This window comes from Grammomys surdaster, unplaced genomic scaffold (genome assembly GCF_004785775.1).
Source record: "Grammomys surdaster isolate TR1022 unplaced genomic scaffold, NIH_TR_1.0 125956, whole genome shotgun sequence".
Classification (NCBI taxonomy): domain Eukaryota; kingdom Metazoa; phylum Chordata; class Mammalia; order Rodentia; family Muridae; genus Grammomys; species Grammomys surdaster.
This window is the reverse complement of record NW_021620775.1, coordinates 209,511-230,675: the sequence shown is the minus strand read 5'-3', so window position 1 is coordinate 230,675 and position 21,165 is coordinate 209,511. Positions and strand designations below refer to the sequence as shown.

The 21,165-nt window shown below is 42.4% G+C and overlaps 2 protein-coding genes and 1 pseudogene across 2 annotated transcripts in view; all 3 read left to right on the top strand.

Annotated features, from left to right (window-relative positions):
- The first annotated feature begins 7,626 nt into the window (after positions 1-7,626).
- Positions 7,627-9,618, top strand: Smco1 (single-pass membrane protein with coiled-coil domains 1). Its single transcript, XM_028753752.1, has 3 exons — positions 7,627-7,676; positions 8,605-8,754; positions 9,174-9,618. Exons 1-3 carry the CDS (start codon positions 7,627-7,629, stop codon positions 9,616-9,618), a joined length of 645 nt encoding a protein of 214 aa, XP_028609585.1.
- Positions 9,619-13,341: 3,723 nt separating this feature from the next.
- Rnf168 (ring finger protein 168) overlaps positions 13,342-21,165 on the top strand; it is an 18,735-nt gene continuing 10,911 nt past the window's right edge. Inside the window, exons 1-2 of the mRNA XM_028753776.1 lie at positions 13,342-14,056; positions 18,749-18,825. Coding sequence (XP_028609609.1) covers positions 13,750-14,056; positions 18,749-18,825 — 384 coding nt within the window. The 5' untranslated portion in view covers positions 13,342-13,749. The remainder of the gene's footprint in view (positions 14,057-18,748; positions 18,826-21,165) is intronic.
- Positions 16,238-16,337, top strand: LOC114609450 (annotated as a pseudogene).

Below are 21,165 nucleotides of genomic sequence, written 5' to 3'. Positions count from 1 at the left end.
TGGAGAGAGGACGCGAGGAGTGAGTGGAGAGAGGACGCGAGGAGTGTATGGAGAGTGTATGTGTGAGTGAAAGGAGAGTGCGTATGGTCTGTGTGAGGTGTATGTGAGATATGTGTGAAGAGTGTGTATGAGAGTGAAATAGGAATGTACAGAGGTGTGAGAATCCAAGAAAAGAAAAGCGCACAGGAGAAAAGCAGAGTGTTCAGGAGAATGTAGAGTGTGTGCAGCCTCAAGCTTCGAGTGAATGAGCAAGAGAGAAAGAAAGAGCATGAGAAAAGAGAGAAACTTTAAGCCTTGAAAAATTGCCTGTCAGCTTGTACCCAAAAAGAAGTCTGTGTATATTTATTATGCACCTTCCAGATATCCCTGCTTCCAGTTGAGAACTCCCATTCTGTGTTAATGCTGGACCCCGACACAACTTCAGAAACAAAGCATAAAATAGGAGATCTTCTAATGAAAGTATTGAAAAATGTTATTAAAAAAAAAAAAACAATTACAGAGTGTCCAGGCTGTCCATGGGCAGAATACAGCAGGTGTTGGCTCTCCAACACCTCCTAAACACTTCCTAAACAGTAAGCGTTAGTAGCAGTTGGGCCTCTATTGATAAATTAACAACTGCCCTACCATTAAAATGGTTAACTAATAAGCCTTTTGGGGAAGATCAGTGGCTCTTAAATAATGAAAAATTATAAGCCCTAGAACAACTGCTCCAAGAACAGCTGAAGGCTTAACGTATAGAAGAGTCACCAGCCCTTGGAATTCTCCTATATTTGTCATTAAAAGAAAAACTGGAAAATGAAGGATGCTAAATGATTTAAGTATGAATAAGGTAATTCCGCTATGGGTTTCTTATAACTTGGAGTTCTTTAAATTCTTTCTTACCTAGCCGGGCAGTGGTGGCGCATGCCTTTAATCCCAGTACTTGGGAGGCAGAGGCAGGTGGATTTCTGAGTTAGAGAGTTCGAGGCTAGCCTGGTCTACAGAGTGAGTTCCAGGACAGCCAGGGCTACACAGAGAAACCCTGTCTCGAAAAAAAAAATTCTTTCTTACCTAAGACATGTCCTATAATATTGATTGATTTATTCTATCAACCATTTATGATATAAGATAGGTCTACAGAAAATCCAGCCACAAAAATTACAAATCAGAAAATTACCTTATTATGAGTAATCAATGGGTAATCAAAGAGCTTGCAATATTTGGGGAGGGGGAGAGAAATTAACAAATACCCCAAAAGCAAGTGACTTCAGTTTATAAAAAGAACTAGTTGAATTCTTCCTCATATAGTAAGAGGAACACTAAGTTCTAAAACTCCTACCTTTTTAGATACCAATTAATTAGGAATGGCAGATCTGCCAGGCAACAGTGTCACACACCTTTAATCCCAGCACTTGGGAGGCAGAGGCAGGTGGATTTCTGAGTTCGTGGCTAGCCTGGTCTACAGAGTGAGTTCCAGGACAGCCAGGGCTACACAGAGAAACCCTGTCTTGAAAAACCGAAGGCGGGGGGGAAAAGAAAAGGAATGGCAGATTATAAGTCAGAAAACTAAAGTAATTCAAAGCCCATATGCTTCAGTTAGAAAGTCAGAACTATATGCTATTTTCATAGTCCTATTAGATATTCCTGAATCTCCTAATATAGTTATTGACTCTCAATATGCAGAAAGAGTTGGTTTGCATACAGAAACTACCGAACTTATCCTGTAAGGACCCAGGAAGAGGATCCCATCTCAAGTCCCAAGGAGACACGAGAGACTGACTTGATGCAATGGCAAAAGGCAGTTTACTAACAAGGGCCCTTGGATTGAAACTCATCCCACGCAGGGGAGAGAATTTCGATGAAGACCCCAGGAAGTTTAGAACTTTTATAGGGGGAGGCACAAGGGGGAAGGGAAAAGCGGGAAATTCTGGCACGGTTACATATGATTAGATATTTCAAACATCAGCACTTTGCGTAAGCAATCATTTTGACAGGCTGGATGGCCCACTATTTTTGACCATGAAGCCTCAGACCTTCTAGGATAAACACCAGGTGGCCCATTACTCACTTGGGCATGTTTAGACTGGTCAAGATATGTCTTTGGTTGTTTCTACATTTCTGGTCACCTCGTCCCTAGAGGGGCTTGATATTTTTATTATGGCTATTCTCAGCAAGCTCAGCAAGCTGTCCTGCGGTCTTTGCCAAGGTTTTTGTGGTCTCTGCTGAGCTGTTTTAATTTTTACTCTTACAATCCCAGATGAATCTGAATTTATTTTGTTGTTCATACAACTACAATAGGTAATTTGAAACAGAGAACATCCATTATCTATAACCCATATCTGGTCTTATACAAGTTTGCCAGGACTATTAGAACTATAAATAATCATATTCTTTAATGCATTTAGAACTATACAGTAGTCAGGCTAGGTACAAGTTGGTCTAATTAGATATACTTTAGATAGATAAATGGTCCTCAAACACTTCAAAGATCTGCAGAAGATGGGATTTAAGATCTTACAATAATAAAAGAGTTTTTGACAGACACATCAGCTCCTGGCAGCTTCCCCAATCTCCTCTAAAGAAGATGATGAGCACAGAAGAAACTTCACCTGGAACTTACTTCAAATGTGGCAAAGCTGGCCACTGGCCTTTACCTCAACTGCTGACAGCATGCTGTCCAAACTGTGGATAAATAGGACACTGGGAAGTTGATTGCCCAATTTTGCCTAGAAAAGGTAGAGCAGTCCACTTTACAGAAAAAGTCTGTCAGATCTTCTGGGCTAGGTGGTCATCCCTACCATCACAGAGGAACCTTGGGTGACTGTCCAGGTACCCTGTCATTTTTACAGATTCAGAAGCTGTTTACTATGCACTTTCTATTCACTCAAGTAAACTTCATCCATCTCTGGTCCCTGATGAGGTTGAAGAATAGATAGTTATAGTTTTATAAGTTTATCAGTAGCAACCAAAGTTTCAGCTGCCTTTTCAGTTATCTTCATGTATAAAATTCAGGCCACAGACCTCACTCTCCCAGAGCTGTCTGTCTTACAGTCTACTTCTTTACAAAACTCACAAAAGATGTGTAAAGTTTATGAAGGTTGAAAGACAAATGCTTAAGTTGTAAAGGCTCTAAAAAAGTGTTTTAGGGTCTAAGAGGATGTTTCTTTTTTTTTGGGGGGGGGGGGTTGAGACAGGGTTTCTCTGTATAGCCCTGGCTGTCCTGGAACTCACTCGGTAGACCAGGCTGGCCTCGAACTCAGAAATCCACCTGTCTCTGCCTCCCAAATGCTGGGATTAAAGGTGTGCGCAACCACCGCCCGGCATAAGTGAATGTTTCAAGGTTGGTAAATGTGAATTGTGAACGTTGGAGGATGTAAGAACCTAACTGGTGAGAATAAAGAGGTTTAAGATATGTTAAAGGAATGGAATATTTCAGATAAAGAGTTGGATATTTTCTTCAAAGTTGCAAAATACAAATGGTCTGAACATTGTGAACGTAATTCTTGCATTCATAGTTCTGATAATTGTTCTTATTGTATATAATTTACTGTTATTAGAAATAAAACAATTTGTTGAACTAAAAGGGAGAGATGTTGGGATGACCTGCAAACACTGTATTACTAGCGGATTTCTGAGTTTGAGGCCAGCCTGGTCTACAGAGTGAGTTCCAGGACAGCCAGGGCTACACAGAGAAACCCTGTCTCGAAAAACGTGAGTCCCTGTGTTCCGAATTGTAAGTTGGAGCCAGAGGCGGACAGCTAGCAGGATATTGTAAATGTTGCTCCCTCACCTGACATTTGACCTTACCAAACTCAGAGATCTACCTGCTTCTGCCTCCCAAGTGCTTGGATTAAAGGCGTGCACCACACCCACCTTGCTTGTCTTGTATCTTTTGTATTTTATTGGTGAAGCTTGTCTCTCAGAGTCCCCTTTAAGTTCCTACCCTTTTCATTTCCAGATTTCCCCCAGTTTGGGTTTTCTTTATTGGTTCTATTTCTGTATTCAGGTCTTGAACTGTTTTATTCATTTTTGTTCCACTGTGTGTTCAAGTTTTTATAGATTTCTTTAAGGTATTTTTTTCATTTCCATTTTTGTACCTCTATCATCTTCAGATAGTTGTTTAAGGTCTTTGTCTTGTGCTTCAGCTATGTTGCAATACTCAGAAGCTGTGAAGTGTATGCGCTTGCGTGTGTGAGTGCGTGTGTGTGTGTGTGTGTGTGTGCGCGCGTGCGTGCATGTGTGTGTGTGTGTGTGTGTAAAGTGATGAGTTGGAAGTGGTGGTGAGAAAGGGGAGAAAGGAGAAGGTCCATGTGATCAACTGGAGATGGGGCCGAGCAGTAGTCGAGGCTGCAGCAGGTGGTCTACTACAGAACTGGAGATGAGACTGGGGGATTGGACTTGGAGGAAAGGAGGGAGAGGTGAAGATCTACAGTCACCTTACCTATTTCCTGACATGAGGGGGCCTGTGGTTTCCCAGGTAATGCCTGCTGCAGTTGGAGGCTAAAATAAAGCAAAAGGGATTAAAGGTGCATGCCTTCTTATCTCAATGATTCACATCAGAAGTGAATCAACCAGCCAGGTATTGTTAATCCAGCAGAAGCAGAGACAGGAGGATCTCTGTGAGTTTAAGACCAGCCTGGTCTACAAATCTAGTTCCAGGATAGCCAAGAATGTTACACAGATGTTACACAAAGAAACCCTGCCTTGATAAACATCCCCCCCCACACATATATACATACAAAAAGAAGTAGATCAATCTACTTCCTCACAGAAATCCATTTTGAGATTTCATTTAATTCCAGATGTAGTTGTTATCAAGAATAAGCATCACACTTTCTCTCAATTTCAAAATCTCAGGTAGGCTTGTTGCCCTTTTAGAACTGTGTCATTAGGGGGCTGGAAAGATGACACTAGAGAAGAGCACTTCCAAAGGACCCTGATTTGATTCCAGCACCCATGTGACTGCTAACAGCCACCTGTAACTCCAGCTCCAAGGAGAACTGAACCCTTGTCTGGCCTCTGCGGGCACTGCAAGCACATGGTACTTACACACATGCATCCAAAACACACATGTACATAAAGATAAATAAACCTCAAAACTTTAAAATAAAATTGCGTTTAGTATTATTTTTTACTGAGGTGTTAGAGGTTCATATTTGTTTTGAGACAGGGTTTCTCTGTGTAGCCCTGGGATTAAAGGCATGGGCCACCACTGCCCGGCCTTTTTTTTTTTTTTTTTTAGGTTGAGGATCCATTCTTCTTCTTCTTTTTTTTTTTTTAAGAATTATTTATTTACTTTATGTATATGAGTACACTGTCTCTCTTCAGACACACCAGAAGAGGGCACTGGATCCCATTAGATGGTTGTGAGCCACCATGTGGTTGCTGGGAATTGAACTCAGGACCTCTGAAAGAGCAGCCAGTGCTCTTGACTATTGAGCCATCTCTCCAGCCCCTGTTGACGTTCCTTTGCTCTCCCGCAGCATTTGAGCTTTGCTACCCTCTGCCTCTTTGTTAGCATATTTCCAGGGAGGGAGGATCTTTGTCTTCTCATCATTGATTCATAGGTCTTATGTATTGATTTCATGTTTATGATGCTCAATAAGTATTGACTGGGAATAAATCATTCAGTGTATGGACAACGCTCACAACTTATTTGTTTTCTTAGACTCGCATGAATCTTTTGATCAAAATATACCTTCTTGAGCTGGACTTGATAGTGCATACTCGTGCCCTCACATTTGGGAGCTAAGGCAAGGAGGAGTGTTAGGTAGAGGCAGGTCTCTGCTAGATAATCATAGGAAGCCCGTCTCAAAAACATCTACCTACAATGTATCTACCTGAACAGGGTAGTAGTCACCTACCACCGCTGTGACTTTGCTCATACGAGTTCTCCAGTCTACAACCCTTCACAGTTATGCCCCTGATGGTTAAGAAACAACACTTTAAGGATAATTCTACCATCAATGTGAACATTTTCCTAATGACCCAGCATGCCAGTGACCTACTGTTATCCTCTATGATTTTTTGGAGTTTGCATGTTTTAATAATAATAACAACAGGTTTGTTTGTTTGTTTGTTTGTTTTAAAATGGTCAAAAGGGTGAGACCTGGCTCAGGTTTTTGGCCTTGAATTCATAGACTGAGGAGATTCTCCTGTGTTAGTTTCCTGAAGAGAGAACTATTGACTCAAACCACCACGCCACAGAGAAATTCCATTTCATGTGTATTTTTCTTTTTTTTAAAGATTTATTTTATTTTATTTTATTTTATTTTATAAGTTCACTGTAGCTGTCTTCAGACACACCAGAAGAGGGCATCAGATACCATTACAGATGGTTGTGAGCCACCATGTGGTTGCTGGGAATTGAACTCAGGACCTCTGGAAGAGCACTCAGTGCTCCTAACCACTGAGCCATCTCTCCAGCCCCTCATGTGTATTTTTCTATCAATTCTATATTTAATATTACTAGAAGCTCTCCATAATACTCAGTAGTTTCTACCATTGGTTAGATTTTTAACTTTAAAACCATCATTATCATCCTTAAGAGGTAAGGTACTCTTTAAAAATTGATTTTTTCGCACGCCTTTAATCCCAGCACTTGGGAGGCAGAGGCAGGTGGATTTCTGAGTTCGAGGCCAGCCTGGTCTACAGAGTGAGTTCCAGGACAGCCAGGGCTCCACAGAGAAACCCTGTCTCGAAAAACCAAAAAAAAAAAAAAAAAAAAAAAATTGATTTTTTTTTCTAACTTAGTAAGGAAGCTATTACTATGTGAAACCTGGGGCTGTAGAGATGGCTAACAGGTACGTACTGTTACCTGGGCATAGTGGTACATACCTTCAATCCCTGCACTAGGGAAGCAGAAGCAAGCAGATCTCTGTGAGTTACAGGCCAACTTGGTCTACAGAGAGTTCCAGAATAACCAAGGAAAACCCTATCTTAAAATAAAATAGTGCTAGGGGATGGGAGCACATGTTTTTAATCCTAGCAATAGGGAGACAGAGATGGGTGGGTCTCTGAATTGAAGGCCAGTCTGGTCTACAGAGTAAATTCCAGGATAGCCAAGGCTACAGAGATACCCTGTCTTAGAAAGAAAAAAAAAAGAAAGCACTTATTGATCTTCCAGAGGACCCAGGTTGAATCCTCAGCACCCACATTAGAGCTCACAATTATCTTGAACTCTAGTTCCCCTCTTCTGGTACATGGTGCACACACTTATGTACATACAGAACACTCATATATAGCAAATAAGTAAAAATTTTAAAATGAAAGTAGCATCTCCATCAAATCTAACTGTAGAGTGACATATACATTTGTATGCCCTATATACATTTTCCAGTATAAACAGAGTTGTCTTTGTGTATGGTTGTATGTTGTTCTATAGTGGCTTGGTCTATTTCCAAACGCAAATGTCATAGGGCACTCCAGGACACCTGTATTCACACCATTGGTTCTTTGAAACTGTATCTGGATGTTCAAGCTATAAAAAGCTTTGTGCACTGGGTGACCTTCCAGGCAGTATTTAGACGGGATGTTCCCATCGCTGCTGCCTGTTGCCAAGTGGAAAACAGCAGAAAATTTGGGATCTCAACCTCCGCAGAACATTCACCGTGCTGTGTTTTGTTTCCTATCCTTTTCTTAAAGAAGATGAACCATGAAACCACAACCCTGATATCCTTGAAGGAAGCAATGAAAAGGTGGCTCAGGGCCCCAGGGAGGGAACAAGCCCGGGTCTGTTCTTCTCAGAAGATGGGGACTGAATAATGAAGAACAGAAATAAGCAGAGAACAGCAGACACACTAATTAGAACCGTGTTTGCTAAAGTGCTTTGAGACTTGTAGGTTCAAAAATATGTCAACTGGTAATATAAAAACCAAGCTGGGGATTGGGATTTAGCCCAGTAGTAGATTTGCTTGTGAAGTTGAAAGGCCCTGGTTTTTAAATTCCCTGTACCTGCATGTGCATGCATGTACACACACACACACACACACACACACACACACAAAATCAAGAAAAAAATCTGCTTTGAGATGCTATAACTCTGTTCAATTCATGCTAGATTTACAAAAATAAATAAAACGTGGCTTTTCCCTCAAGGAGTTCATGGCCTATGAGAATGGTAGATTTTTTATTTTTAAATGCAGTTTAAAACAAGTGATCTCATACTGGAGATGTTCCAAAAAGACTAAAGGAGCATGAAGTGGGGGCCCGTGGAGAGCAAGGGCTTCTCAGAGACAGGATTTAAGAATGCAGTGGAGAACTGGACATAGTTCAGAGGTAGATCTCCCACCTAGAAGGTATGAGGCCCAAGGTTCAATCTCTGCACCACCATTAACACACAGATGCACAGACACACACACACATACTCACATGAACACACAGACACACACAGACACACAGACACACACACATGCACACACACAGACACACACACATGCACACACACACACATGCACACACACACATACACATACATACACACACATGCACACACACACACACACAGCAAATGAGAACCCTGTCAGCAATTGAGTGCCTGTGTAAACTAGGTAGGGGTTGTAAATGACCTGTTAGAGTTCTGGGTTTCCCTTGACCTGGACTTCCTTTGATTCTTTAACCCTGTAGAGTAGACAACAAACTCCAAGCTCTAGACACACAGTTCAAAGAGTTGGACATCACCAAGGATAACCTGACACTTCGATTTGAACACCATAGCAAGACTTTGGCAAGCCAAGCAGCCCAAGATGAGATATGGACAGCAGCTCTGGCCCTCGGGTGAGCAATGGTTGAGAAATCCAGGCTTTTGTAGCTCTGTGAAAGCTTTCGGTGGCCATTCCAAAACTGAGCTTGGCATGATCCCCAAAGGTCTCGCTTATGCTTGGTTCCTCCATTCAGAAGGCATTAATCTGAACACCTGTTTGTATGGCAGGCACCGCGGTACACACCTTGTGAGTCGCTTACCTGCTGGTCTTACTGAAACAGGTAATGGGAAATGAGTAAAGCAGCTCCCTCTCCATGCAAGGCTCATCCTATGGGTGGCCTGAGAACTTGGCTATGCGGTATGGTGCAGGTCATACTTCTGAAATACACAGCTGTTTTTTCTAGAAGGTTTACATTGAGCCAACCTAATCAAATGCAGCTTTTTGTTTGTACATAAAATGTTCCATTTAAGGAGCTTTGCATATTTTTCATAGGTTTACCTCAATGGAACTGAATATTTTATACAGCTATGTCATCGAGGTCCTTATTTGCTTGCACACCCGAATGCTTCAGAAGCTTCCAGACCTGGTGAGAAGTCTTCCGACTTTAGCCTCTGTCCTTAGAAGAAAAGCCAAGAACAAGCACGTTAGGATTGTATGGGAGTCTGTCCTGGAAGAGTATGGGCTGCGAGAGAGAGACGTCACAGCACTCTGTACCTTCTTCGTTGTACATGGCAACAAGGGAGAGCACTATGCTGCAAATGTAAGACGGATGTACATCAAAGATGTTTCATTCATGATCACCAACATGGTAAAGAACCAGGCTCTGCAGGATGGTTTGCTTAGAGCTGTTCAGATCATCGAGAAGGGGAAAGCAGCAAAGACCCCTGAAAACTCAAGGGCACCCCTAAAAGAGTTGATGCCCCCAGTTAAAGACTAACCTGTTACCTTTGACCTAGCAATTCCACTTTCAGTCATTTGTATTGTAAAAAAAAATGCATAATTTAATTTTTGTAGGCTTATTTTATAGCAAAAGTGGAAGGAACATTAAGAAATTATGGCAGCCAGGTGTTTGTGGCGCACGCCTTTAATCCCAGCACTTGGGAGGCAGAGGCAGGCGTATTTCTGAGTTTGAGAGTTCGAGTCTAGCCTGGTCTACAGAGTGAGTTCCAGGACAGCCAGGGCTACACAGAGAAACCCTGTCTCGAAAAAAACAAAACAAAAAAATTATGGCAAATTGATACAATGAAGATTGTGTATGTAGCCCTATTTAAAAAAATAATCAAACTCTTTTTATAATGAAATAGAGTTTGGGGTATAGTCCAGAGTACATTTTTTGTATGTATGAGGCCCTGGGCTCAATCCCTGATACACCAAATATATAATAAAGAAATTTACATGGAATCATCACTCAGATGTGGTGTTTTGTTTAAATATTTATTTATTTATTTATTTATTTATTTATTTATTTATTTATTTTGGTTTTTCAAGACAAGGTTTCTCTGTGTAGTCCTGGCTGTCCTGGAACTCACTCTGTAGACCAGGCTGGCCTCGAACTCAGAAATCCGCCTGCCTCTGCCTCCCAAGTGCTGGGATTACAGGCGTGTCCCACCACTGCCTGGCTTGTTTAAATATTTATAATGTTATATACAAAAAGGGGCAAAACCAATTTTATTATATATATAATTTTTGTTTTATGATATATTTAATATAATTTTATTATGTATATTTTACATATATGAAATTTTTGCTTCACAACATATTTCTCTGTGTCCTGGAACTCATTATGTAGACTTCAACCTTGGATACTGCCTGCCTCTGCTTCCCAAGTGCTGCGATTAAAGGTGTGTGCCATGGCTGCCCAGCATATCTATAATATTTTTAAAGGATACTGTATATAAGTTTAGATATATCCACTTCTGCAGTGATACTTAAGTGATATGATTTTAAGGGGAAAAAACCTAAGAATCTAAGAGTCAGAGGGAAAGGAATTCTTTTCACCGGATAGTGGAACTTCTCTAGGTAAGACATGACATCATTGTCTCAAATCAGAGAAGCTGTGCTCAGCCATAGAACAGGGTCATGAGATCAGGCCTACTCCATTTTCTCACTGATGGGAAAGGGAAATGTGACTCTCTCCTAAGTTCCCAACCCCAGACAAAGGCTTGCTGCAGCCATACCTGATCTTAGGGGGTGCTAGACGATACAGAAGGTGGACAGTGGACTGTAGTTTTGACTGTAATGGAGCAGCTTTTGTGGGTCATCCCCACAGTGAGGTAGGGATTTTACATGGTTTGCCTTTGAGTCATCCACACTATTGTAAGTAACCCCACACTCACTCATGTTCCTGTAAGACCAACGAACTCATTGGTTCACCAAGCTGAACTTGGTTGGAATCTCTTCTTTGCTCTGTCTGGGGGAAACAGACATTTCCTTATATTTCCCTAGGAAGAGTCAGACTGCTTGCCCATTTTGAACATTTTTGAATTTTGAATGCCTTTTAAAGGGCAATTAATCAATTTAAAGCATATCATCTAGGGGTGGAGAGATGGGTTAGTGGCTGAGGGCATGTATTGTTCTTTCAGAGGACCGGAGTTCCATGCCCAGCACCTATGTCAGTGTCTCAGAGCCACAGCTCCAGGACAGTCTTGCTACTTTCTGCCAAGTTTGTGGGCCTTAAGTCTTTAGAAAGGAAGGCTGAAGACCTCAGAGGACTGTGCCATAGAAAGAAGTGTAAATGTCAAGTTGTCACAGGTCTGAGGATGATTCTCTGGCCAACCATTCTACTTTCTGGTGAGATCAGCCTTCTTACAGATTTACAAGGGAGTAGAACTAGAGTCTGGCAGACGAGGAACTCACAATGTTGCCAAAAATTGGACTCTCTCTTAGTGAGGGTTTTACTGCTGTGAACAGACACCATGACCAAGGCAACTCTTATCAGGACAACATTTTATTGGGGCTGCTTACAGGTTCAGAGGTCCAGTTCATTATCATCAAAGCAGGAACATGGCAGCATCCAGGCGGGTATGGAGCAGGAGGAGCTGAGAGTTCTACATCTTCATCTAAGGCTGCTAGCAGGATACTGGCTTCCAGGCAGCTAGGATGAGCATCTTAAAGCCCACACCCATAGTGACACACCTACTCCAACAGGGCCACACCTTCTAATAGTGCCACTTCCTGGGTCGAGGACATATAAACCATAACCAACTCCAACTCCAGATCCTTCTGCCTCTGCCTCTGTTACCTAAATGCTGGGACTAAAAGACCATGTAACCATGCCTAATGCCAGGCAGTGGTGGCGCACACCTTTAATCCCAGTACTTGGGAGGCAGAGGCAGGCGGATTTCTGAGTTCGAGAGTTCGAGGACAGCCTGGTCTACAGAGTGAGTTCCAGGACAGCCAGGGCTACACAGAGAAACCCAGTCTCGAAAAACAAAACAAAAAAAACCATGCCTAGTTCAGAGACCCTTCCTTCCTTCCTTCCTTCCTTCCTCTCTCCCTTCCTCCCTCCCTCCTTTCCTTCCTCCCTCCCTTTCTTTCTTTTTTGAAAGAGTCTCTTTAAGTAGTACTAAACTCACTGAATAGACCAGGCTGACCTCCTGCCTCTGCCTGAAATGTGTTGAGATTAAGGGTGTGCACCAAGCCAAAGGTATGTTTCTAATGTTAAATAAAGTGAGACTATTGATGAGGATCCAGTTATTGACTGACAGGCTGACTGAGGAAAGGTCTCATATAGCCCAGGCTGGCCTGGAACCAGTTATGTAGCAAAGGCTAGTTTATAACAATCCTTTTGTGGCTATATCCCAAGTGCTGGAATTACAGAAATGAGCTCTTCAGACTCAACATACCTAACCCAATAGGCATTTACTCATGCTAAAGTCTGGGGTACAGGGCCTAAGCTAAGCACCCCAAAACCAAGAGGGAAAGCAGTAAGAGCCAAATCTGAAAATTGCTGAGTTTTAGCCAGGACCATAAGGATAGTGCCCCCACTTTAACCTTTACAAGGATTCTTTGAAACCACTAGTGTAACTTTTTGTTGCTGCTTTCCTTGAAAGTCACTTGTCTATAAGCCAATATCTGCTCGTCATAAAGCACATTCTATAAAATGCTAGTGTTGCAAGTAAGTGCGAACAAAAATCTTTAAGGTAAATTTGTTGCAATTTCTTCTTTTAGCACTAAGTACTTTAGAAAGCTTGGATAGGAGAAACAGAAGAGTAGCCTGAACAATACTGAAAGACTAATTACAAAAATAACTGTTTGGATCTTGGTTTCGAAAGTTACTTCCCTCCCCCTCCCCCGAGAGAGTTACTTTTTAGCCGGTGATTAACCAAGTTTCTGCAGCTACAGCAGCTGAGACACAAAAAGTGGGAGGAGTTGCTACTGGCGGGTCAGGCGCGACCACGAGCGCAGTTCCCGGAAGTCCCGCCCAACTGGGCGGTTCCTTGGGGGGAAGACGTGCCGTTTTGGCGGGGAATTGTGACGTCTGTAGAACCTGTGTACCCGCTCCGGCCGCGGCCCATAGAGCGACTGACAGGACAGCGGGTCTCAGCGGCCGGGTCTCGGGACCCGGGGGAACCGCGAGGCGGCCAGAAGCTGGAGCGTGGGCACTGGAGGCCTGCCTCCACCGCAACGGCGAGACGGAAGTCCAGCGGCGGCCGGAGCCCGGCTTCCGGGCGGTTCCGGGTGCTCTCGGAGCGGCGGTCTCCGAGCTTTCGGCGCTGGCAGGTCCGGCGGCCTCGCGCAAAAAGGCGGGTTCTCACCGGGTAAGAAGGGGAGCTGGATGAGACCTTCTGTGGCGCGGGGAGACAGAAACACTCTCCGCCCCGAGACCGCAGCGCTCCCGGAGGAACGTTGTTTTATTCCCTTGCTGGACGCAGGGCATAACTGTTTACCTGACATCACAGCTCCTGTTTGCCTCGGGCCTGTGGAAACTCAGGCCGTCTGGATTTCAGTACGCTGCTGTACGTGAGAATAAACATCAAACGGCATTAAACATCATACTGTGTGAGATTAGCCGAAAGACGACTTCTGTTCCTTTCAGGTGTTGACGTTGGGTAGGCCTCATTAGCATATGAAGATGGCTGCACCTAAAAACTCCATCCCTTCCTTAGCCGAATGTCAGTGCGGGATCTGTATGGAAATCCTCCTAGAGCCTGTAACCCTACCTTGCAACCACACGCTTTGTAACCCATGCTTCCAATCGACTGTTGAAAAGGCCAATCTATGCTGTCCTTTCTGTCGCCGCCGGGTCTCTTCATGGACTCGGTACCATACCCGAAGAAATTCTCTGGTCAATACAGACCTGTGGGAGATTATTCAAAAACACTATGCAAAGGAATGCAAGCTTAGAATCTCTGGACAAGAGTCAAAGGAAATCAGTAAGTAAAATTAAACATGTTTTTGGGTCAAACAAACAAACTAAAATCGATTAGAAAGGGAACCATCTTTGTTTTTGTTTCTTGAGACAGGGTTACTCTGTGTAGCCCTGGCTGTCCTGGTACTCACAATGTAGACCAGGCTGTCCTCGAATTCAGATACACCTACCTCTGCCTCCTAAGTGCTGGGAATAAAGGTGCGGGCCACCACCAGCACGGCTGGAACCATAATTTTCTAATTAAAAAAGAAAAGAAAAAGAAGGCTAAATAGTCTAAACTGTGAGGATTTGTGGTTTTATAAGCCCTGCCCACACATCGGTTAAAGTCAAGGACAGACTTTTATCATGTGCAATAAATGGTCAAGTTCACCTGCTGTGAATTAAGGTGGTTGCTTTAAAACATTTATTTTCAGATATGTTTTGAGACAAGGTTTTATTACTATGTGGTAGCCTTAGCCTCACAAACACTGGAGTTGCAGGTGTTCAGGAACACACCTGTCCTTTGTCATGTAGTATTAGTGAGGGTTGGCATCCTTTTCTGTAAAGGGCAGAATAGTATTTTGTGGGCTGTATAGTCTACTGAGACACTTGGTGAGATTTGCCACTACAGAACAAAGGCCACCATAGACAATACATTAATTTCCATTGCCCTTTGTAAATGAAGGTAGTGCCTGTGTTTCCATAAAACTTAATGAAAAATAACTGTAAAGGGGCAGATTTGGCCTGCCAATGAACCATGGCTCAATAGCCCCTGTCTTAGAATATCACTGTTAGTGTTCTTAGGAACAAGTCTTTATCTGTGGAGGTAGCAGAATTAAGTAATTGCAGATACTTCGGAAAACTTGAGATTTCTTATTTTCTTTAATATGTATTGAGTGAGTATGTGAGTGTATGAGCACCATGTGCATGCCGTACAGAAGAGACATGAGGTCCCTAGAACTGAGTGACAGAAAGTTGTAGGCTGCAATGTGAGACTGGGAACCAACCAAACCTAGGTCCTCTGGAAGAACAGTAAGCATCTGTAACCACTGAGCCACCTCTCCAACTGTCAGAATTTTCTTAACCTTAAGTTCAATTGATAAATAAAACTAGCCACGAGATCAAAAGAGCCTACAAAATGGAAGAAAATATTTGCAAATCATAGATGTTAAGAAAATAATGCCTAAATATAAGCAAGAGGGTCCATTCTAGGCCAGGCAGGGCTATATTGTGAGACCTTCTTTTTTTTTTTTTTTTTGGTTTTTCGAGACAAGGTTTCTCTGTATAGCCCTGGCTGTCCTGGAACTCATTCTGTAGACCAGGCTGGCCTCGAACTCAGAAATCCACCTGCCTCTGCCTCCCAAGTGCTAGGATTAAAGGTGTGCGCCAACACCGCCCGGTGTGAGACCTTCTTAAAAAATAACTCACCAAGAAAATAACCCACTTTAAAAAAAACAAAACCAAAACCTCAGCATGGCATCTACATCAAGAGTTTAGCCAAGACTACATTAAGATCCTGTCTCAAAACAAGATTCCTTAAGCTTAAGGATCCAGTTAAAAATGGGAAAAGTGGTCAGATAAGGCAGCTCACTCCTGTAGTCCTAGCTAGCTAGCACTCAAGAGGCTCAATTTAAGGTAAGCCTCAGCTACATAGTAGTAGATTCAGAGTCAGACAGCCTGAGTTACAGTGGGACAGTCTCAAAGAAAAGAGGTGGGAAAAGGGTTTAGACAGTGTGCCTGTCTGGTGCTTATGATGATAGTCTGGTGCTTAGCTAGTGTCTTAGTAGTAAGCTAGACACCTGAATGTCATGAATGGAGTCACCAGTCACAAGGGAAGTAAAAATGAAAACCACAGAGATAGAGGCAATACGACCTCTTCCTACTCATTTGGATGACTGTGAAAACTCATATGGGGGAAGGAGGAGCTGTGGTGGTGCACTGGGTAAGGTGCTTGTTGCTAAGCCTGACGACCTGAGTTCAAACCCAGAACTCATGGGTGGAGGAAAAACGCCAACTCCACTAAGTTCTCTAATTTCTCCATTGACATAAAAACACATGAATACACACACACACACACACACACACACACACACACACACGTGCCAAATAAGTGTGAAAACAGCAAGACAAAATACTGAAAGAATGGAAACAAACTCAAACTAATAGAGTCCATAGCAGTTTCACTGTAATCGAAAGGAAGAACAGTGCTTGCTTTAGCAGATGTATACTAGAATTAGAATGAGACAGAGACGATGTCATGGCCCTTGTGCAAGGCTGACATGCAAATTCATCCCATGTTCCTTTTTGAGACTGGATTTCTCTGTAATAAATAACCCTGGCTGTCCTGTCCTCAAATGTAGAGCTCCACCTGCTTTGGCCTCCCAATAAGCCTCAACTAAAGGTGTGCTCCACCACTGCCCAGCTTTTGGAGCCTTTTAAAAAGAAAGGCGAATTAAGAATTATGTCCACCTGTATAAAGAAAAAAAAAATTAACTTTTCTTTGTGTAATCCAAATGAAGGGTTTGTTTTTTTTAAAATGTATAGTTCTGTTTTCAGATGACTCAAATGTGAAAAGGAAGGCCCTTCCTCTTAATTGCCTTTGTAATATGAGAACATACTAGTACAAACTTGTAAAACATACTGTATGAAATACCAGGATAAAAAGGTAGAAGCGCCTAAGTGCCGTCAATGGATGGATGAACTAAATGTACATATCTGCAACAGACTGTATTGTTCATTAAATGGAATTGCTAAGTAAGTGGGATAGAGACTTCGTTCGAGCTGTCATCACTCACCCGAGTGTATATGGAGAGCATTAACTTCATAGTGGATCAGTCCACTGATAAGTTCATCCCAACTGGGCTGTTAGGAGGTGAGGCCTGGCTGGAGGAAATAGACTGGTCACTGGAAATGCCTTTGAGGGGTTACATTGTTCCTGGTTCCTCCCTTTGTTCTTTGCTTTTTGACTGTAGGCGAAGTGGGCAACTCTCCTCTACCAAGACTTTCTACAGTCTGCCTTGCACAGGCATAAAACCTTAAATCCAAACCTCTGAATGAGCCAAACTAAATCTTTCCTTTCTCAAGTTATTTATGTGAGGCATTTTGTCATAGCAGTGGTGTCTAACGGGAACAAAATTGACAGGTTCCATATCGTGGCAATAAAGAGTTGCAGCCCAGCCTAGCCTGAACTCACAACAATCTGCCTGCTTCTTCCTTCAAGCTAGGACTAGAGGCATGTGCTACATGCCTGGCTCTACCTCGTGACTCTTTTATGTTCTTGATACTATTGAGCTTTAAAATCTTCATTAAATTCCTAAACTGTAGGCCTGGGATATAGGTCAGTGGCAGAGTGCTTTGGATTCAATCATACATATACACATATTAGCTTTTAAAAATGTAGAGCCAGCCCTGGCTGTGGTGGTGCACACTTTTAATTGTAGCACTCAGGAGTAATATCAGTTTCCTAAAGCCAGAATGACAGAGTACCACAAACTGTATGACAAAAAGAAAAGAAAATTTTCTACTAGTTTTGTAGGCTAGAAGTCAAACTGAAACCAGGCAGGGCCTTTAACATTCTGCACTACTTTGTAGCTTTTTGATCTCTTCTGTGTGTTGGTATTATGCCTGGTATATGATTCTGTGCTGTGTACATGCCTGGTGCCTGCTAAGGCCGGAAGAGGATGTTGGATATCTTGGAGCTGGAGATAGAGATGGTTGTGAGTGCTGAGAATCAAACTCGGGTCCTTTGCAAGAGCAGCCAGTGCTCTTAACCAGTGAGCCATCCCTCCAGTCCCATCCCCTTTCTCTGCATCTCTTGATACCATCTCCCATTTGTGCGTATTTGTTTTTGTGTCCAAATTTGTCCCATATTTACAAGATTACTAGTCATAATTAAAAGATTCACCCCAATGACCATAGTTAATTTGATTACCTCTAAATGATCCTGTCTCCAATTAAAATCCTATTCTGACGCACTGGAGGTTACAACTGGAACACAGCTCAACAGGATAATCTAAGGCTCCCTCTCAGAAAAACTACAAAATATTAGATAAATGGAAAATTCAAAGACCTAGCTGGGCATGGTGGTTTGTGGCTCATGCTTCTGATTTCAACAGAGGAATCTGAGGCAGGAGGATCACAAGTCAGAGGCTAGACTTTGTCTCAATTTTTAAAAGTTAATTTATTTACTCCTCTTCCTTAATCTCTTAGTATACTTGGTTTGTTTGCTTGTATTAAGTACTCTAGTGGTGGGTTTTTATGGCCCAGGGCCTGGTGCATGCTAGATATGAACTCTGCTATTGAACTTCATCCCTAGTTCTGACTTTTACAGTTTTTTTGTTGTTATTGTTTGGTTGGTTTTTTATTTTGTTTTTGGTTTTGTTTTTGTTTTTTTTTGGCTTTTTTGAGACAGGGTTTCTCTGTGTAGCCCTGGCTGTCCTGGAACTCACTCTGTAGACCAGGCTGGCCTTGAACTCTCGAACTCAGAAATCCGCCTGCCTCTGCCTCCCAAGTGCTGGGATTACAGGCGTGCACCACCACTGCTCGGCTTACAGTTATTTTAATAGAAAGTGTTTGTGTGTGTGTGTGTGTGTGTGTGTGTGTGTGTGTCTGTGTCTGTGTCTGTGTCTGTCTGTCTGTGTATTAAGTTTTAATGGAAGGCCAAAGTTAGTCATAAACTTCTCTATTGCCCTAATGCTGTTTTTTTCCGTGAAAACAGTTGATGAGTACCAGCCAGTTCGTCTGCTCAGTAAACCTGGGGAGTTGAGGCGAGAGTATGAAGAGGAGATAAGCAAGGTGGGTATGAAATAGTTTAGTTTTTTGCTCTTTTATTTTGTTGAACATGCCTTTGCTGTGCTTTCAATCTCATAAATCTTATAACTATCATGTACTGAAAGGTTAGTAATTTTAATATACTTTATAGCTGCAATGTCCTCTCCTCCTCCCCATTAAAAAATGTTTGGTTGTGCTAAGACATGGTTTCACAGAGATCCTGCCTCTGCCTCTCAAGTTCTAGGATTAAAAGCATATCCCAACTAAACTACCTAGAGGTCCCATTTTTATTTTTTATTTTTATCTTATTTTATGTGTATGGGTTTTGCCAGCATGTATGTCTGTGCATCCCGTGTGTGCTTCATGTTCTTAGAGGCCAGAAGAGGGCATAGGATTTCTAGGAACTGTAGTTACACTAAGCCACCATGTGGGTGCTGGGAATCAAACCTAGGTCCTCTGGAAGAGCAAGCAACTGATCCTCTTAACTGAACTAATGAGCCATCTTTCTGGCTCAAGGTCCCTTTTTAAATATTCAATCACCACAACACTAAACTAGTTTTTATTACTTACGTGTAATTAGTGACAGGTGCTTTTTATTTTCAGAGAGGGGCTTGCTGTGTAGCAGTGTCTGCCTTAGTACTTACTGTATGTATATAGGTAGTGAGCCTAAGCATTTAAGTATAAGCACTTCTTTGATTTCCCTGGGGTTTTTACCTTAACAAGGATGATAAAGAAGTGGTAGATGGTGGGTGTGGTGAAGAAAGTACCCAGGGGTGACTGGAGTGCAGAGTTGGAAAAGGTTTAGCTTACAGTGAAGCAGTTGAGCTTCACTAGGTAACTATAGTACTGGGGGGGGATCACATGCTTTTGAGATAGGATCTTGCTCTATACCCCAGGCTGTCCTAGAACCCACTCTATAATCTAGCTAGACTGACACACACTGGTGATCCCCCCGACAGAAGCCTCTGTGGTGCTGGTATTATAGGTGGATAGCTACATGTGAATTAGTAATGTTGGTCTGCAGAGGAAGCAGGAAAGCAGAGTAGAAAGAGGAAGCTTGTCCAGGGCTGAAGACCCTCATGGTCCAGTGTAAAGGAGGGGAGCGCTGAGGACTGGCCATAGTTGACTTTTTCTCCACAAATAAGATAATTGATTCCTGTGTCTTGGAAGTTCCTTTAGAAGTCTGAAGTTAGGGACTTTATGACTAATTAAGAAACAACAAGACTCAACAGGCAAAGTGCTAGAAATAAAATACGCCAGTTCAGATTAGTACTTCTGGGACAGCATGCCGTTGACAAAGCAAATAGTGCTTCTTTTTGTTAAAGGCCAGTTTCCTAAATTTATTTCAAAAGAGTATCAGTAGGGGCTGCTTTTTCAGCTGGAACTCTATGTTGTGATGATGCAGCAAAATTCTAAACTGGGCTGTGTATTAAGCTCAGCATCAATATACTATAGAAGAATACAAGCAGCTGTCTGTGACATCACAAAAGAGATCTTTTTTTCCCCAGCAGGAAGAGGGTGGGAACTTCAGAGGCAAATAAAAGAGCAAATAAAAGGCAAATAAAAGAGCTGTTGACTTCCAGTTGTATGTTATTCATGGAGGCATCATCTAATACACGAGTGAATGAAACACAGTGCTCTTAGGGCAAAAGCTACCACAGAATAAAGCAGAGTTCTTGAGTAAATTCTAGAGGAAAAGAAATGGGCCTTACTGTATCTACACAACCAACTGGAATCTGTTGTAGTATCTATGTTGAACTAGCTGCAGCAGCTGCTTCCTAAATGTTAATAGAATCGAAACATTTTACTCACCCAATATGACTTCTGAAAAGACTTGTTTGATTAGGGGAAGGGGGAGGAGTTGGATATAGGGTCTTAAGACCTAATCCAGGTTAGCCTTGTCTAATGGGTTAGCAGCTGTGTACCTGACTCAGTCTCTCAAGTGCTAAGATTACAGGTGTGTATTACTACATCCAGTGAAAGTCAAATGTATGGGTCTTGCTTTCTTATTGTGTGTGTACATTTGTACCCATGAATGTGAGTCCAGAAATTAATATCTGGTGTCTTCCCTGATCCTTCTCCATCTTGTTCTTTAAACTTCAGTCTCTTGGAACTTGAGCTCATCAATTCAGCTGGACAGGCTAACATGTGAACACCCGGGATTTAGAGGATGCTGACAGACCCACCTTCTTTGTGGTGCTGGGGATCTAGACTCAGTTCCCAGTTCCTTATGCTTGGATAGCATGCACTTCACCACACTGAGCCATCTCCCCAGCCATCTAAAGTCGTGGTTCTGTTTGTTGGCTATATAGTGTGTGTGCACAGAGAGAGTTCCACCTAAAGTCATGGTTCTGTTTGTTGGCT

Bases quoted from the DNA above. Each gene is read 5' to 3' on its own strand.
- Smco1 (XM_028753752.1), top strand. From the start codon at position 7,627: ATGAACCATGAAACCACAACCCTGATATCCTTGAAGGAAGCAATGAAA. The intron at 7,677-8,604 runs GTGGCTCAGGGC...TTAACCCTGTAG, and splicing joins TTGAAGGAAGCAATGAAAAG to AGTAGACAACAAACTCCAAG. The intron at 8,755-9,173 runs GTGAGCAATGGT...TATTTTTCATAG, and splicing joins ACAGCAGCTCTGGCCCTCGG to GTTTACCTCAATGGAACTGA.